Source organism: Natator depressus, chromosome 10 (assembly GCF_965152275.1).
Source record: "Natator depressus isolate rNatDep1 chromosome 10, rNatDep2.hap1, whole genome shotgun sequence".
In the NCBI taxonomy this organism is placed as follows: Eukaryota; Metazoa; Chordata; order Testudines; family Cheloniidae; genus Natator; species Natator depressus.
Genome location: NC_134243.1, coordinates 27,857,555 through 27,875,397, shown reverse-complemented (window position 1 = coordinate 27,875,397; position 17,843 = coordinate 27,857,555). Strand labels below are relative to the sequence as shown.

Here is a 17,843-nt window from a genome sequence, read left to right as displayed (position 1 = left end):
TTTCAATGCATAAGCCTGTGTAAACTACAATATAGTGGATCTATCAAAGTAGCAGAATACTATTATGTTTAGAAGATTAACTAGTCCAGAGTTATTTGTCACACCAATGGAAGCTATAATTGACAAATTACAATGTATTACAGTTTAGAGTATACTTAGAGTATTAGCGCTGGTTAATTGACATGAAAGTCCAGTCCAGCACATTTTCAGGTACTTTTAAAATGGTTTAAAATAATCCTGAGCACAATAATATTGAGAGAGAAAAATTCTCTAAATTGCTCCAGAATGGAAATTTTTGGCACTTCTAGATTAGTTTTCTTCTAAGAAGATTAGAAAATTCTGTCCACTAAAGTGTGTGTGTGTGTGTGAGTGTGTGTGAGAGAGAGAGAGAGAGGGGTGGGGGAGAGTGCATATGGAAGAGAGAATTAGTTCATAGGATAACTTATCTATGTCAACTTCAGTGGATTATCATCATAGTCAAACATAAGCAGGAAGAGGGACCTGTAAGATACTCTGTTTAGATCGGGTATGTTTACACTACGGAATTAGGTTGATTTTATAGAAGTCGATTTTTAGAAATCGATTTTATACAGTCGATTGCGTATGTCCCCACTAAGTGCATTAAGTCGATGGAGTGCGTCCTCACCACTGTGGCTAGCATCGACTCATAGAGCGGTGCGCTGTGGGTGACCATGAATGATATCACTCTCCTGAGGCTAACACAGAAAGATATAGACCAAATGTTGCTTGAATGCGACCAAAACCCAGGACCATTCGATGCCATGCTCTGTGCTGCAATGATTCCAGACTACTTGCTTCTGGCTTGGTGTTGTAAAGTGTCCTACCGTGGAGAACGAAATAAGGCAACCCTCCCCAGAAATCTTCTGCAAAGGCTTTCAGAATACCTCCAAGAGAGCTTCATGGACACGTCCCTGGAGGATTCCCAAGCCATCCCCAAACACGTTAACAGACTTTTCCAGTAGCTGTACTGGCCATGAATGCATCCCAAGTCTTCAAGGCAAATCAAACATTAAACACTATTGCTTTTAAACCCTGTAGTGTAGTTACAAATGTGCACTCACCAGAGGTGCCTTCTCCGCCTTCAGGGTTGGGGATCCCGCCTTGGGAGGATATTGGCTCCAGGGTGATGAAAAGGTCCTGGCTGCCAGGAAGAACGGATTCGCTGCTTGCCTTCTGCGCATTCGCCTCCTCCTTCTCCTCCTCGTCCACAAAATCCTCCTTCGTATTGTGTGAGACTCCCCACTTGCAGGTGTCCACAGACCGTGGTGGGGTAGTGGTAGGGTCCCTCCCTCCCGCCCCAATGGCATGTAGCTGATCATAGAAGCGGCATGTATGGGGCTCTGACCCAGAGTGACCGTTTGCCTCCTTTGTCTTTTGGTAGGCTTGCCTGAGCTCCTTAACTTTCACACGGCACGGCTGTGTCATGTCCCTGTTGTAGCTTCTGTCCATCATGCCCTCTGCGATTTTGACACATATATTAGCATTTCATCTTTTTGATCAGAGTTCTGCCAGCACAGATTCTTCTCCCCATACAGCAATCAGAACCAGTGTCTCCCGTTCGCTCCATGCTGGAGCTCGTTTGTGATTCTGGGGGGACTGCATGGTCACCTGTGCTGCTGAGCGCGCCACGCTGACCTAACAGGAAATGAAATTCAAAAGTTCCTGGGGCTTTTCCTGTGTACCAGGCTTGTGCATCGGAGTTGAAAGTGCTGTCCAGAGCGGTCACATTGGAGCACTCTGGAATAGCTCCCAGAGGCCAATAACGTCTGTTTTCATCCACACTACCCGAAATTCGACCGAGCAAGGTTGATTTTAGTGCTATTCCCCTCGCCAGGGAGGAGTACAGAAGTCGATGTTAAGAGCCCTTTAGGTCGATGGAACGGGGTTGCTTGTTTACAGGCATTCATTATAAAATCAACCTAACACAGCTAAATTCAACCTAACCCTGTAGTGAAGACCAGGGATTAGAATCATAGAGTTAGAAGGAACTGCAAGGGTCATCTAGTCTAGGCCCCTGCCAAGATACAGGATTTGTTGTGTCAGATAGCTATCCAGCCTCCTTTTGAAAACCTCCAGTGAAGAAGTTTCCATAAGTTCCCTAGGCAGTCTGTTCCATTGTCCTACTGTTCTTACAGTAAAGAATTTTTTCCTGAGATTTAATCTACATCTGCTACACTGCTGTTTGAACCCGTTGCCTTTTATCCTGCCCTCTGTGGCAAGAGAGAGCAACTTTTCTCCATCTTTTTTATGGCAGCCTTTCAAATATTTGAAGACCGCTATCATGTCCTCCCTCAATCTCCTCTTTCCAAAATAAACATACCCAGTTCCTTCAGCCTTTGCTGTTATGGCTTGCATTCCATCCCTTTGATCATATTGGTCACTCACTTCTGGATCCTTTCCCATTTGTCTACCTCCTTTCTATACATTGATGACCAAAACTGGACACATTATTCCAGCTGAGGCGTAACCAGTGCCAAGTAGAGTGGTATTATCACCTCCCATGACTTGCATGCTATGCCTCTGTTAATCAGTGGTGCAAGTAGGGTGGTACGGTCCGATACACCATACCATTGAGATATTTATTGCGGGTACGCCATACCAGAAAGACACAGGAGCAGAATGTGGGGGCGCTGGGTGGCCCCATGGCGGCAGCTCCTCCAGTGCAGCTGTACCGCCCCCAGCCCTGTTCTCTGCCAGGGCTGTACAGACCCTAGACAGGAGACACAGCTGTGTGGAAGGGCTGGAGGTGGTACAGAAACACCGGAGAGCTGCTGGCGTGGTTCTGCTCCTTTCGCCACTGTGGTTCCGGAGAGCCCTGTGGTTCAGAAGTCTGTATCCGGTGCAGTGGGAGGACAGAGCCCCTCTGCCCCTATGTAACATGGGATGGGGAAGGGACAGGAAGGAGTTGTGAGGGGGTATGTGGGGAGGTCATGTGCTCCCCCTTTAGCTGGTGCCCCCCTTTGTGTCCCTCCCATGAGTTAGCTATGCACAGCGTACCGGTAAGAAATAAATTCTACTTGCACCACTGCTGTTAATACAACCTAAAGCTGCATTTGCTTCTTTGCAACAGCATTTTTATTGCTGGCTCATGTTGAGGTTGTGATCCATCACAACTCCCAGATCCTTCTTAGCAGTGCTGCTGCCAAGCCGGTTATCCCCCATTCAATATTTGTGCATTTGATTTTTCTTCCCTAAGTGTAGCACCGGACTTTTGTCTTTGTTGAATTACATTTTATTGTCTGTAGCCCAGTTCCCTCTGAGTCTAAGCTTTATTCTCCAAAGTGGTGGCAACCCCCCCACCCCCAGCTTTGTGTCATCTGCAAATTTGATCAGTATGTTCTCTATTCCTAGATCCAGGTAATTAATAAAGATGTTAAACAACACTGATACAGAACAGATCCCTGTGGACCCCCACTTGAGACCTCCTTCCAATCTGACATCATTCCATTAATTGTTTGCAATTGTTTAGCCAATTCTGTATCCACTTAAGGGTAGTTTTGTTAAGTCTGCATTTCTCCACTTTACTTATCAGAATGTCATGAGGGACTGTGTCAAAAGCCTTGATGAAGTCCATGTACATTATGTCCACCACATTCCCCCTATCCACCAGGCCAGTTGCCATGTCAAAAATGGAAATCAAGCTGTTTTGGCATGATTTGTTCTTGGTAAATCCATGCTGGCTGCTACTGATTGCCGCTTCATCTTCTATGTATTTGCAAATTGAATGTTTTGTACATTGCTCTAGTAGCTTCCCTGGTACTGAAGTCAGGCTGACTGGTCTATAGTTCACCAGCTCATCCTTTTCCTCCCCCCTTTGAAGATGGTGACTAGGTTAGCCCTTCTCCAGTCTTCCAGGACCTCTCCTGATAACTCATGGCCTGAAGATGTTCATATACTTCTGCCAAGCACCTAAAGCTCATGCTTCTGTATGCATCACCATGGAAAGTGCTTAGTGATGAATAAAAACATAGCTACCCTATTGTTTTGATTGCATAGTTGCTTCTATTATGCTTATATGAAGTAGTAGAAGGAGTGGGGAGATGAGACTATTGTATGGTGGAATTTGTTTTCCACCATGGTGGTATTCATGATTATATTGTGCTCCCAGGTCTCTGCAGCAAATGTGGAGGTGGTTTGTCTTGTCTCTAGATTGGGAAAGGAATCTAAATTATGACTCACTCCATTCTCTGTCAAGTCTGCACTTCTCAAAAAACAAAGCTCTCTCTCTTCTGATGGCATCGCACTAAGACCCTAGATCAGCAGTTCTCAAACTGTGGGTCGTGACCCCAAAGTGGGTCGTGACCCCATTTTAATGGGGTCACCAGGGCTGGTGTTAGACTTGCAGAGGCCTGAGGCCTAAGCCAAAGCCTGAGCTGCTTCAGCTCTGAGTATCGGAGCTCAGGTTATAGGCCACCCTGCCTGGGGCTTTGCCCGCGCCCACGACCCAGGGTGGTGGGGCTCAGGCAAGTTTAGGCTTTGGTCCCGCCCCTTGAGGTCATGTAGTAATTTTTATTGTCAGATGGGGGTCGCAGTGCAATGAAGTTTGAGAACCCCTGCCCTAGATCTTGATATCTCACTCTTCTGAGACTTATCAACAGTCTCTTCCAGCTATATCCAACTAGTTTTCTTAGGGACCTATTATCCAGAAGGCACCAGACAGGTTACACCTGGAGGCATGTCCAATAATTCAGCATAGATGATCATTTTAAGTGATCCACACTCTTGTCCGGAAAACAGAATTTCTCAGGAATATGAAAGGAAAATGCACTTCCGGTATAAGTCCACTAAAATCCAATGGAGTTGTCTGCTTACACCAGGACTAAACATGACATGGCATGTACTCTGCCAGCTGAAATGTATCTTTATGTGTGGGTCAAATTTTGTGCCCCCCCTTTTTTGTACACTGGCATAAATCCAGAATAAATCTGTTGCTTCAGTGGAGTTATTCTGGATGATGGCTGAGGGAAACAAAAGCACAATTTGGCACCATGTGTTTTTAAATACAAGCATTTGTGTTTTCTAATAATTAATTTGAGATCATTTAATGTCTTTTATAAACTCTTCCCCCATTTATGTCTTTTAATTTCTTTTAACTGTTGACCATGTGTTGTCTCCTCTTTAATTCATTCTTTTTTGATTATAGGGGATGTATAGCTTCTATTTCAAAACTGTCCATCTTTCTTCCTCTAAACCTTGTGTAGATATGTGTTTGAATAGCTTGACAAAGAAAATCACACCACGGATACAAATCTATTATGCACGTTGCCCATGATTCAAAAGTTGACCTGCTTGGTATTTTTATATGTATTTTTTCATTTGGCACATCATCAGTGAGATTTATATATAGATTGTTACCCCTTAGCAACTTTGGCATTTTATAAGAATACATCTTTGAAAACAGTAAAGCAGTGATTGCCCAATTTAGTATAAGATCACTTCCACTGCCCACTCAGAATTGGTGGTGGCTTATTAATGTTTCAACTTCAGAGTCTGGACTTTTCACAATATAATTTAGATTCCAAAACTTTAGCACAAGCTGCAGAAAAGAGGTGCTAAGGGTGCTGTAGGGAAGGATATGTGGCAAGAAGATGAAGACCATGTCAACATGTACAGAGGCCACTATTTGCTCATATCTTCCTTCCCAATATGGTATGATTGGTAGTTGTAAATTGTAGGCTACACCTTGTTGGCATTGAGAGCATGTGGTGGGTTCTCTCAAACTTTCTGCTTAATTTAGGCTAGAGGGACTATGGCTTGCCAGCTAATACTGCATTTGTAGTTTCCATAAAATTTGTAGCATTGGCCTTTATATCAATTATCGCTGATATGTTTTTAGTTCCATATCATCTCTAGTGGCTTTGGCAAAACAGAATAGTATTGAATGTTATTGTCAATCATTGGAGATTCAGCTGACATATTGCAAACATTTTTATTGATTTACATGTGTAAGTACTAACAAGTAAGGAGGTACCAGTGGTAAAGGATGAATCATTTTCTCTCTCCAGTACCTGTGACAAGTATAACCCAAATGTGGTAAGAGACCTAGTGCTATTTTCATGTATCTCTCTTTGTGTCTCCTTTTCCCTTCATTGATCAGTGAATACTGACTTGTTGCTGATACTAGTGATTTGTACTAGCTGCTGTATGAATCAACAGAATTTTCAGATTTCTGTTTCTTTAGAAAAAGGCATCTTTCAGCAATTCTTTATTTTCAAAAATAGTGGCTCATTTACAGCATTCAGAGCATCATAGTTACTAATACACCCCTTCCATTATATCTACAGCTATGCTGGTCTCATTGTCTAAGTTAGACATCCAGACTGAAGTCCAGTCTTATACTTCCCATATTCTTCCTTAAGGAATAGCTGAGTTTCTGCAGTTTCTCCTGTTGCCTGAAGCTAAGATGCTGAGACAGCAAAATTTCTTTTATTTCCGATACTAATTGGTATTTATATCTCATCACTCCACCAGAAAAATCTACATAAATAAGTTTAAAACTTTTTAAAAGACCTGCTAAATTAAATGAGTTTATACAGAAACCTCATTTCATGAGTATTTTCAGGCCCAAATCTTACCAGAAAAAAATGTTGTTACACAAAGGGAAGATGAGGTATAAAAAGCACTTTACCATTCTAAAAATCCAAGATCATTTTCTCTTTCTGGACAGTATCCTTCATGATACTTCTCTTCCCTGTAGAGGTTAGATTGATGGCTGCTTTATGACTGAAGGCCTTTATATCATTTGACTTAGCGCTTTGCTTCCCAAAATGAATTTTAGTTGGTAGCTGTAGCTCCTCTTCGCTTTGGTCATTGAGAAGAATTGTCTTGAATGGATTAGTAGATTTCCTTGTGGAAAGCATGTCTGATACTGAGAGTTCACAGTTCTTGTAGTCAATGCTCTTGAAAATATGCTGTTGAATTAATATATTTCTGTATTCAAGATCATTTAATTCACTCCCTTGGTAAGCATGCGTTTTGTCACTTTTTCTATACGTGGGCCATAACTAAGCACAGTAAGTCACATGGCGGTTTTGATATGGATCCAACAAGTCTTCCAAGTCACACTCAGTGTTAGCTACAAATTCATAACTCGTCCAGCCAATGTCACCTTCTCGGATGTAAAGGACATTGAAGAGTCTTCAAAGCTAACAATGTATTCTGTACATTTTGTAACAAACGCTTATGGTGATACTGTTTCCAGTTTTTAAAAATCCACCATATTTCCTGATAGCTTTTATGAAATATAGAAATGAAGGGTACAATTATTCTGTACATCCCCTTCATACCACCGCACTCCAAGTTAGGAAGAGATTTTTTTTTTGTTAAAAGTATCACATCCTGAGCTTTGAGGTGGAAAGAAAACCATGCCTGGGTATTTAGCATGTATTTGAGGTGGATGGTTATAGAAGCCCATCTCCTGTTGTTATATGGGTTTCACTACAGGGTTTGGTGTTTAAATATTTCATTGGATTTTACATTGGGAAATCTGCCAATGCAACAAGCACACCTTTCTCTTTCCTTATCTCCCCTTACCCCTCCCCTCTTCCAAGGATCAGGATGTTCAATTTAAGTGTTTTCCTTCCCAGTAACTTCTAGTTCTGTTTAGTAATCGTGATGTAAACAATGAGTCAATTTTTCAAAGAAGCCTAAACATAGTCTGTTAACTTACTAATGCAGCTTAGTGAGTATAGTTCTTAAACACACACGCACACACTCACACACACTGAATTTGTGCCATTGCCTGCAGAGTTTTTGGATGGAAAATAATTATGCATGCAAAATAACAGGCACAAATTTGGAAAGTGGTTTTGAAACCGCCCTTATTGATCATACTGAAATTTGATTCTTAGTTACGTGTGAAATTTAAATAGCTGTTATCCCTCGCAATTATTTTTTCATTGTATAACATGCATTTTCTCTCTTGCTTGTGTTTCTAATGTTTCTCTCCTTCTGTTGTTGTCCTTAAGACTGGTTTCATTTAGTTACTCTTCAGTCCTGCCATCTTTTTGTCTGTCTTCTTCACCACCTCCATCTGATTTGTCTATCTGTCACTTCTTGTCATAATAAAAACTGTACTATCACTAGACATTGTCTGTTTACTTCATGTCTGTAGATGTCTAGCGCAATGTGGGTCCCTGATTTAGCATAAGTCATTATATACTATGATAAAAGAATCATTTCTTTGCTGCATTACTTTCAGTAGTTTCAAGATGTAGGACTTGCTGAAGTGACTAATCTTTACTCATGCATGCAGTCCATGGAGATTATTGGCATGATGTAAATTTTGTAGAAATAGGCCAATAGTCTCTATGAAATTGGTTATTACCATGTTTTATCTAATTGTTTGTTTTATATTTTAATGTTCTATGTAAATGATACAGACAAATATAGATGTTAGACTAAAAACTTTCATGTCATTTTAAAATTACAATATTGATTTTTGTATTCCATTATGTCTCATACTATAAACCTTAATTTGAGAGTAGGAGGACAGGATTAAGTTTAAATGGGCTAAATTCTAATAGCTCAGCATGTTACATGTGAACCACTTGAATTCAAGTGGTTAATAGAACAGACATATTATTTCAGTGCATAACTTTCTCTCTACAAACAAAGGGGAAGGGCTTTTAAACCCTACCATCAAAGACAAGGAATCCAGTTAGTGACATAATTCCCTCTGGAGTCTTCAAATACCAGGAGAGATTATGTTACCTCACTTGATTGGAACTTCTTAGAGAAATGAGAGGTTGAGGGAGAGTGAGGGTTTAAACAGGGAAGCTATGTGTTTTCTTGAACACAATGCTACAACCTGCAGATACCATGACCTCCTGAGTTACAGATGTGTAGATGAAATCTTTATGAGCTGCAAGTTTGTATATTTACCTTTTTTTTGGTAACTAAACTTTCTGAAATTTTTCAGCTAGTTTTCAGTAGTGCATTTTCCATATCATCAATCATTAAATTTATTTTTTCTTTTATTATGTTTGGACTTGCACATAGGGTAAATCTAGCCTACGGGGAAAAAATTAAGTGTCTTTCTGATTTAGGAACTAAGTTCCATTAAGTATTCGAGATTTAGCCTCCTAAGTCACTCAGGGCCAGATACTTATTAGTATTTAGTTGCATAACTCATATGGTGGGAGTTAGTTAGGCACCTATGTTTAAAATTTGGCCCTTAATTGCTTCTAAAAATGGGGCTTAGGCTCTTTCAGAATTTTATCCCCTATCTATAATCTCTGAGTGCACCATTTGAGGAGGTTGATTTGTGGAGTCCCCTGAATACACATTATCTAATATGGTTCCATTAGAGTTTGATCTGTTTCTTCCACATTATCTGGTGCAAATTGGACAGTATTTGAAATACAACCTCTTACTGCTCAAGGGGTCCCCTTGTTTTAAGTTTGACATGCTAGGGATTATACACTGATTTGCTGTAACCTTGTGTGTCTGTTAAGTTTCTGTCTGCATCATAAGTGGGAGTATGAAATGAACACTTGAGAAAGGTGCTTGTGATAATATATATAAGAAGCTAGATCCATTTATAATTACTTCTGCTTGAAAGTCTCCTTAGTAGTATCTGCCAAAGTTTGACAACTCTGAATAAGAAACAAAAGTATGTATGTGGTGCAGAGGAAATTATTCTCTATGTGATGTATAATTTAGAAGCCTCTGTGAATATTTTCTAAACCAGTTAAGGTTAATTGTTCAACCTATTGTATGGAGAATTTGGTGTGCAACACTTGCTATTGTTAATAGGATCTAATTTCCTGGCACTGAGCAGCAAAACATCCCTTGGTATCTGAAAGGTCAGGTCAGGCAAACCTGAAGGTAACTATCATTTAGAAGCATATATTATCTTGTATAACAGTTGTACAGTTTGTGTTGGATGGCCCTTTTATAACTTAGAACAAGGGAGGAAACATCACCATTTCTGATATAGAAGGACTGGAAATTGGAACTCTTTACACAAGAGGCCAGGTTCATCCTGGCTGTAACTCTAATAGAATGTATACAAATACATTTCACAATGTGTACAATTATGCTTTAGATATATGCTGCATGAAAAACCCGATATGCAAAGTACTGGGCTAGATTTGCTAGATTTGAGGAAAAACTGTATGTGATGATAAAGGGGATTTACCTTCAGATTTTCTCCTGTCTAAAGCTCTCTTCCCCAGAACATAGAGAACACTAGTCATGAGCAAATTTCATCTGCTTTAATTTGAAAAGGGATCCCAAAGTTTCATGTTTTCTTTTCTTTTAAGAATATTGAAATATATTAAGGTCTGTAATTCAAACTGGAATTTTGTACATCTTACACATTCTTCCTAAAGCAAGTTCTCTCATGAGATTTTCCATATTTGGTACTGTTTGGACTGTAAACACTATGATATCATCTGTTCTTGTGGTGTCTTGGTATCTTGAAGAGAAAGTGCAGAAACATGAGAACATAGGGCGAAATAATTTCAAAGCTTAGAAATGAAAATGTTCAGCTTGAGTTGGATTTGAGAACTTTCTTTTATGCAAAATAATGCAGGATTACCATCACACCCACAATGAACTACTGCAGCTGCCTAGAGAAGATGAGGAAATAGCTTTTCCTGCCTCTTCTTAGATAATGTCATTCTAGTTCTGACAGGTTAGGCATAAGCAGATGGTTGTCTGCCTATCCACCTCCCCTTCCCCTAGGCTAAGGCACTACCTATTCACAATAGAGGAAACAAAAAGCAACAAATCTCTGAAGAAATAGGATCTAGAGCCCTCTGGCCACCATGATGGAGAACAGTTCTAGTTTTTCATTTTGTAGAAGGGAAAGGGGTCCAGGTCCATTGTCATAACAGATATCTTACCTTCATCCCATTTTCTTCTTCTCAACTGATTTTTCTCTTGCTTTTCCCTCTCCTAACAGCTGACTGTGCTATATCAGGGGACATTAGCTTGCCCCCTTCTACAACATCCCTTCCCTCCCCAACACCACCAACCTACTTTTCTTCCTATGACCCTGCCTCCCACTGTCTTAATTAGAGCTTCCCTGTCACCAGCACAAAACACAGTAGGATTTGGGAGTAGCGGTGCTGAAGAAAGAGAAGGGGAGGGTGTCTTGATCTCGGGGTTGACAGAAATGGTAAAACTCAAATCTGTGGCAATTGGAGGGACAGAGAACCTGATTTTTTGCTGGCAATAAGGAGAAGAGAGTTCTTGACCGTCTGGGTGAATATAAAGGTTAACCCTGGCACAAGGTGGGAAAGGCCACACTGAAGGACATTGATACAATAGAATAGCAAGGGATAATTTAATGAGTGAGCAAGCCTAGAAAGGTTCAGAGGCTTGGTTTTGAAGCTTAACAAAACCTTATCCACACATTATGAGGCTCCCTTCTCTGTTGACTCTCTGTCTCTGCTTCTAGTTGCATTTGTTTTGTGGAAGCTTTCTCCTCTGACAACAACACTTTATGGGTGAGCTCAATAGCCCTCCTTAACACCAGGTGTTGACCTGAGTAAACCTTGTCTCTTCCCCACTCCTTTATGAAACCTTGGGGGTCTGTGAAGAGGAGAGAGAAGGCATGTATTCTCTCTGATACCACCAGGAGATACCTTTGGTAGAAATCTCTTTGCTCTCTCTCCTGCCATCAAGAATCTTTTTATACCTTTCTTCCTCCATCAGCAAGAAGCTGAGTCAGAACAGGTTCTGATACAAATCTTGCACTGACCGTTTAATGTTGGATATTCTCCAGATGACAAACCAGTGTGCCTTCCTGGCCTACTGTGATATAGGGGACACCAGATTGTGGACTTCCCAAGCCCAACATGCACCCAAGAGTATCACTCACAGGGAAGGTTTTGAAAGGAAAAAAGCAGGCCAAGAACCCGCTGTATAAGCAAGGAAGGGAGAGGATTTAGGGGAAATCATTCAAAACTGACTTATGCAGTTTTGAAAATGTTACAGTTAATCTCAGGTCTGCTTTCTTTCAGGTTTGCTTGAAAGTTCTAGCTGCTGCTTATATTGCGTAAAGCAATTTGCCCATCCATATGTGGCACTTCGGTTTCAAAACATTACATTTCCAGAATGCATGTATTAATTCTGTAGCATCATCATTTTGATTAGTACATTACTGGAGGAGAGCATTAAAATGTACAGCTTAGAAATTCACAATGAAATTATGTATTGATTATTTTGGAGCTGTTAAATTTCAGCAAAGCACCCTCTGACAATGGTTTAACATATATTAATCACAAGAATTTTGATCAAAGTGTATGTGGTGTGTCAGCATATTGTTTTAGCTGCAAAGGAGCCAAAACGTTTAATACATTTAAGTGGAAAGTAATGTAGAGGGGTAATTATTTAATTTTTTGCCTTGTGGAAATATAAGCCAAATATGGATGGTTTATTTGGATTTTAAGGAACCTAATGTTTCAAGATACTATTTTCTGTCATCAGAGTAACAGCCGTGTTAGTCTGTATTCGCAAAAAGAAAAGGAGGACTTGTGGCACCTTAGAGACTAACCAATTTATTTGAGCATGAGCTTTCGTGAGCTACAGCTCACTTCATCGGATGCATACGGTGGAAATTGCAGAAGTCCACAGTATGCATCCGATGAAGTGAGCTGTAGCTCACGAAAGCTCATGCTCAAATAAATTGGTTAGTCTCTAAGGTGCCACAAGTCCTCCTTTTCATTTTCTGTAATGTGTTTCAGAGTACCTTAACAAAATTTGTTATATAAGAAATGGAAATGTGGGGGTTTTAACACTGATACAAGATCATATACATATTTTAATAGCTGATAGTTTGTAGCTTTATAATACACTTTATGTTTATTAAAATAGGTAATTTAGCAGCAGAAATTAGTGTATGAAACTATACTATATTTTAGATTTCATTATTTTCCCCATATTTATTAAACACTCTGAGATACACTTAATGGTGAAATACCAAGTTATGCTGAAAATCTTATGATAGTGTTTCAGTTTCCAAGAAAAGTGTGATTTGGTGTGGATGTAAGTCATTTTAATGTGGAAAAGAAGACTGCTTGCTAAAGGTCTCAGATCAGGATTGGAGTCCCCTTGTGCTAGTCATTTTATAAGCAAATAATAAATTTTTAAAAAGTCCCTGCCTAAAAGAGCTTACAATTTAAACAAAAGAGAGAGGCAAAAGGGTGGCAAGGAAGGATGTGATATAAAAGCAGAGTGATCAAGGTAAGTGATGGCATGTTTCCCGTCAGATTCTCCTTTTAGATGTAGTGGTGGGGAGAGGTTTGAGAGGAGGGAAAGAATGAGTTAAACAGAGCATTGGAGTGGGAGAAGGAAGAACAGTGTATGAGAGGACGGAAAAGATAAATGGGAGATGGGGGCCAGAAAAATGGAAGTTGGAACAGAGAGACTGTGGGAGGGAGCTGGATATTCAGGCAAATGAATAATTGAAGATTAAGAAACTAGAGATTTCCACAGTAAACAAAAGACAATTTAATGTCTTAACCACACATAAAAGCAAGTGAAATTGATTTTATGTGGAAAATAATGTTTGGAGTAATATGGAAAAAATCACTGTATGAATGCAATCAGTTACACAGCACTTTCTTGCATGTGAATTCACAAGTGGCAAAAACATTTAGAGAAGAGGTATAGACCAGTCTTATATTGATGTTTTTTTATTCTTTTTAATAAGTAGATGGGTCTTTGGAGTTTGCATCTTCTTACTATAGTATTAATTTCAGATTGCTTAAGTGCTTTTCTGATTCAGGCTAAAACACTCAGTACTTTGCAGGATTGAGCCCATAAGCACACTCCCATACTCTCTTTTTACTTTGTGTGTATGTAATGACATATTCTCCAGTTGCCTCCCTAGTAACACATTTTGGTTATTTCTCTGTCTTAATTTAAAACAAAATTCTGAAGTAGGAATACAGATGTTAGAAAAACAATTCATGTGCAACTCAATACATTCAGGATTAATCAAGATATAAAAAAAAATTCTGACAAATTCAAAGGTCTACATGATTACAGATCGCACTGTAATTTTTAGATTGTAAAGAGAGTAACTTGTATGTGAACATCTCTTTACAATTATTGTCATGCGAATGAAGTAGCACAGTGTTAGTGTTTTATGTATTCTGTGAAAGATGATAATAAACTGTACTTCTTTGACCTTATTAATGTTCTGTAATTTGATTTGCTATCAATTTGCATTTTTCTCTGCTTACAGCCTAAGTAACCTGTGAGGAAGAGGTGTAACTGGCAGTCAATCTAAACACAAATGAATACTGAAAAGGTCAGAAATATCAGGCATGATCATTCTGATACCTCATTCTTGTGAGAAAACGGCACAACATGACTCTATTCTAATAACTGGGATTGTTACCAAAATGGGAAAGTTCAGTCTTGCTATCTTAAATGAGGACTGCAGAGGGAAATAAATGATTTCCCTCCACTTAGTTGTATCCAAAAGGGCTCCTCATTTCAGACAAACAAACAAAACCCCTAAGTCCTTGTTTTGTTTTACACTAGAAATAACAGGTCCCAATTTACCTCTTTTCACTGGAGGGGATTTTGATTTTTACCCTGTGTAGAAATTTTTTCAACTCCACAAGTCAAATAGCTAATAAATGCATTAGTCCTGCATTTATTAGGGGGTGTGTGCGTGCATGTCTGTGTGTGCAGTCTTTGAAAAGATGCTGACAGAGCAGGGAAAAATCTGTGAATTTTATTTCATAAATGCCATGATCTATTTTTGACTACACATTTAATGCAATGCTCTTTTATGTCTCTTTATGTCCCTAATGTAAATTTTTATCTTGAGACTTCTTTTTTTACCAGAAATTTTTTAAAATGTACTGTGGTATTACAAGTGCACCGTCTCAGACACACGCAAACACCCCACAACATTCAACATTTGATGGTTATCATTTGAAGAGCAGCTTCCTATTGTTGACTCCAAAGCAAGAAACTCTGGGTTTTCACTAGGGATTAAAGCATACCTCTGGCTAGTTTAGTTGAGGCTTTAAGGATTTGTTTCAAAGTCCCATTCAATCTTAGTTCAGTCCCTTCTAGTTATTTCAAAGGGCATTAGATTGGGCTCAGAGTTACTTAGAAAAGTATGTGGTCTTTGATACTCAGCCATAGCCCCTATATGTTGACCAACGAAAAACAGCTGTACAGTTTACAGTAGAAGATACTGTCTGCTCTCTCAGCACAAGGGTTTGTTTAGTGCTGATGTATTGCATGACAAGGCAGTATTGCTAATGACCGCTCTTAGCAAACCTGTACTTTTCTCTTCCTTTCAAAAAAAAATAAAAAGTAAAATGGGTTTAATTCATCTGTCTTGTAACTGCAATCACTTAAATATATTTCCATGAGGTATATTGGCCCAACAATCCGAGTCATACAGTCTCATGATATACTTTGATCTTGATGATAACTGAGGAAAACATATTAAGATGTGTACATCCTCCACTTAAACGCCTTGTGCCCATATACATACACATGCATGCAAACATTCAACCATATCCTTTTTTGTAAGTGATTTTTTGTATGTGTGTGTTTTTCCTGACAGTTTAATAGTCATTAGTTTCCTGAAGTGTCAACACTGTACTGGATATAAATTTTTTTCTCATTTTTTTTTTGGTTGACTCTTGTGCATTTGAAGAAAGCTACACAATAATATATGTAGATTGCACACTAATTACAGTCCCTCAAAGTCAAAAATATGAATTTTTGAAATCCTAAACTTGCTAAATTTGAGCAGGTCCTTTTTTTGCTATATTTTTGAGTTTCAAGGGATTGGATTGGCTTTTCACAGACACATAACTTAAAATTTAATTTAGTGTTGTAGTGAATTGTATAGAGAATAAAACACTGTTCACAGGTTTGAATTTTAGTATGTACTGTACCACTCCCTGTTGAAATATATGAATAAACCGATGAATCATATTTTGGTGCTAACTTATATTATGTAATTTTTTAAATATTCAGTTGATGTGCACATTCCTTGATGATTTATAAGCCCCGCCTGTGTGTGTGTGTGTGTGTGTGTGTGTGTACGTAAAATTAAATGTGCTTTAAATTCATATAACCAAATACATTCAAACAATGTAGAATACTTGCTAAGGTATAATACTTCAGAACACAGTTACAAGGAAGCTCTCCTCTAGGAGGAAAATGTTTTGAGCCAATTAAAATCAAGGTTCTGGTAGATTTCTCATAACTTATTTTGAAGGAGAAGATATCATGAGCCTTTCTTGTTTATACTTAAACCTCAGGGTATATGCATTTTATGAGAGAGTTACTTTTAAAGGTATAACTTCATTCTCATAAAGGTTGATAGTACATGTTTAATATATGTAAAAAAAATTAGAAGCAAAAGCTGAGGTCACTCTTTGGTCTTTTTCAACGGATGGGGGGAGACAGAAAAGAAAATATTACATGAATTTGCCATTTAAAAAATACATGACTGCACATTGCTTAGGGTAAGCATTAGCAGGTCCACAGAGGGAGAGCGCAAAAAAACCCCAACCTAAAAAAATCAACTTTCACGGCCTGCAAATGATTAGCCCAGTGGAGGACAGTGGTAGAATTCTATTCGCTAGCTGTTGGGATTCTTTGACCCTACCCATCCTTTCGTACAAGGATAAATTGGCCACAAAGGGCAAGGAATGTGAACAGAGCTCTCAGCTTGTCCATTCGTTCATTGCTGTTGTTGGCTTTATGGCAGCACAATTAAGTTAAAGATACTGGTCTCCATGTCATTGCTAGGCTTCTGCTGTGTTTCTAGATATGATCTGGGCTGCAGCTGAATGTCACTTGACATGGGGAAGGAATTTTTTTCTGATGTAGCATATTGATAGTAGGATTTCATATGAAGGATAGACAATGGGATGCAACAGTGTATAGATGGATAAGGGCATATGGGAAGCAGTTAAGCAGTTATCATGCCTTGTTAGTTCCCAGAGTTTTGTTTAGAGTTTTAAATTGTATTTGGTTTATTTTTCTTTCTTTCTTTGGGAGGACCACTAGGACCTTTAGGATGAAATGCATATTCAGAAGGGACTTAAAAGAGGAGAAAGTGGAATTTCTGGGGTTTATTTCAAACCGTAACCCCCCAAAAGTATGTGAGGTGACTAGGATTCATGGTTGTGGCTAAACAAAAGTTGTCTTAGTAAAGAAGTTAATTAGTACATACTTATACTGAATATTTAGGAGGTGAGCATGGAGAGGTGGTTGCTGATGATAGATGCTTGACACAAGTGTCATTCACAGCTTTGGAAGCTGCCTTTTTAAGGGTAATATTAGTAGGGCAAAGAATTATGCCTGTGCTTAACTTTATGCTCAGTGTAGTTCCATTAAAGTCAACAGGACTATTTTCAATGCATAAAGTTAGGTAAAGTTTTTGTAGAATCAGGACTTTGATGTGAGCTCTATGGAGCAAACCCTGTTTCAATCCCCTCCACTCCCAAACACACACACTGATTTTTAGGCTCTCCCCTCCCATGCATCTCATCCTTCTTTGTAAGCTCATAAGGGCAGGAACTGTTTGTTTTTTCTTTGTCACTATTGCGCATAGCATATTTTCAGCTTTACTGAAATAAGACTGAAATTCTTCATTGGATATTGTTTTATATAACAGCTGTCATCAGTACAGAATTGCTGTATAGCATGACAGTAACTATCAAATACATGAGAACAAAGTACAGGCTACCATCTAAATAACTGGTTTCAGAGTAACAGCCGTGTTAGTCTGTATTCGCAAAAAGAAAAGGAGTACTTGTGGCACCTTAGAGACTAACCAATTTATTTGAGCATAAGCTTTCGTGAGCTACCACTCACTTTAT

At 39.1% G+C, this 17,843-nt stretch overlaps 1 protein-coding gene across 30 annotated transcripts in view; it reads left to right on the top strand.

Moving 5' to 3' along the window:
- The window catches only part of RBFOX1 (RNA binding fox-1 homolog 1), a 2,406,891-nt gene that overhangs the window by 1,507,015 nt on the left and 882,033 nt on the right, over positions 1 to 17,843 (top strand). The window contains exon 1 of one of the 30 annotated variants that reach the window (XM_074965522.1): positions 14,248 to 14,287. The exons of the other annotated variants lie outside the window; for them this stretch is intronic. Within the exon in view, the coding sequence (XP_074821623.1) occupies positions 14,273 to 14,287 (15 nt within the window). The 5' untranslated portion in view covers positions 14,248 to 14,272. Of the gene's footprint in view, positions 1 to 14,247; positions 14,288 to 17,843 lie in introns of those variants that run through there. 30 annotated transcript variants of the gene reach the window in all.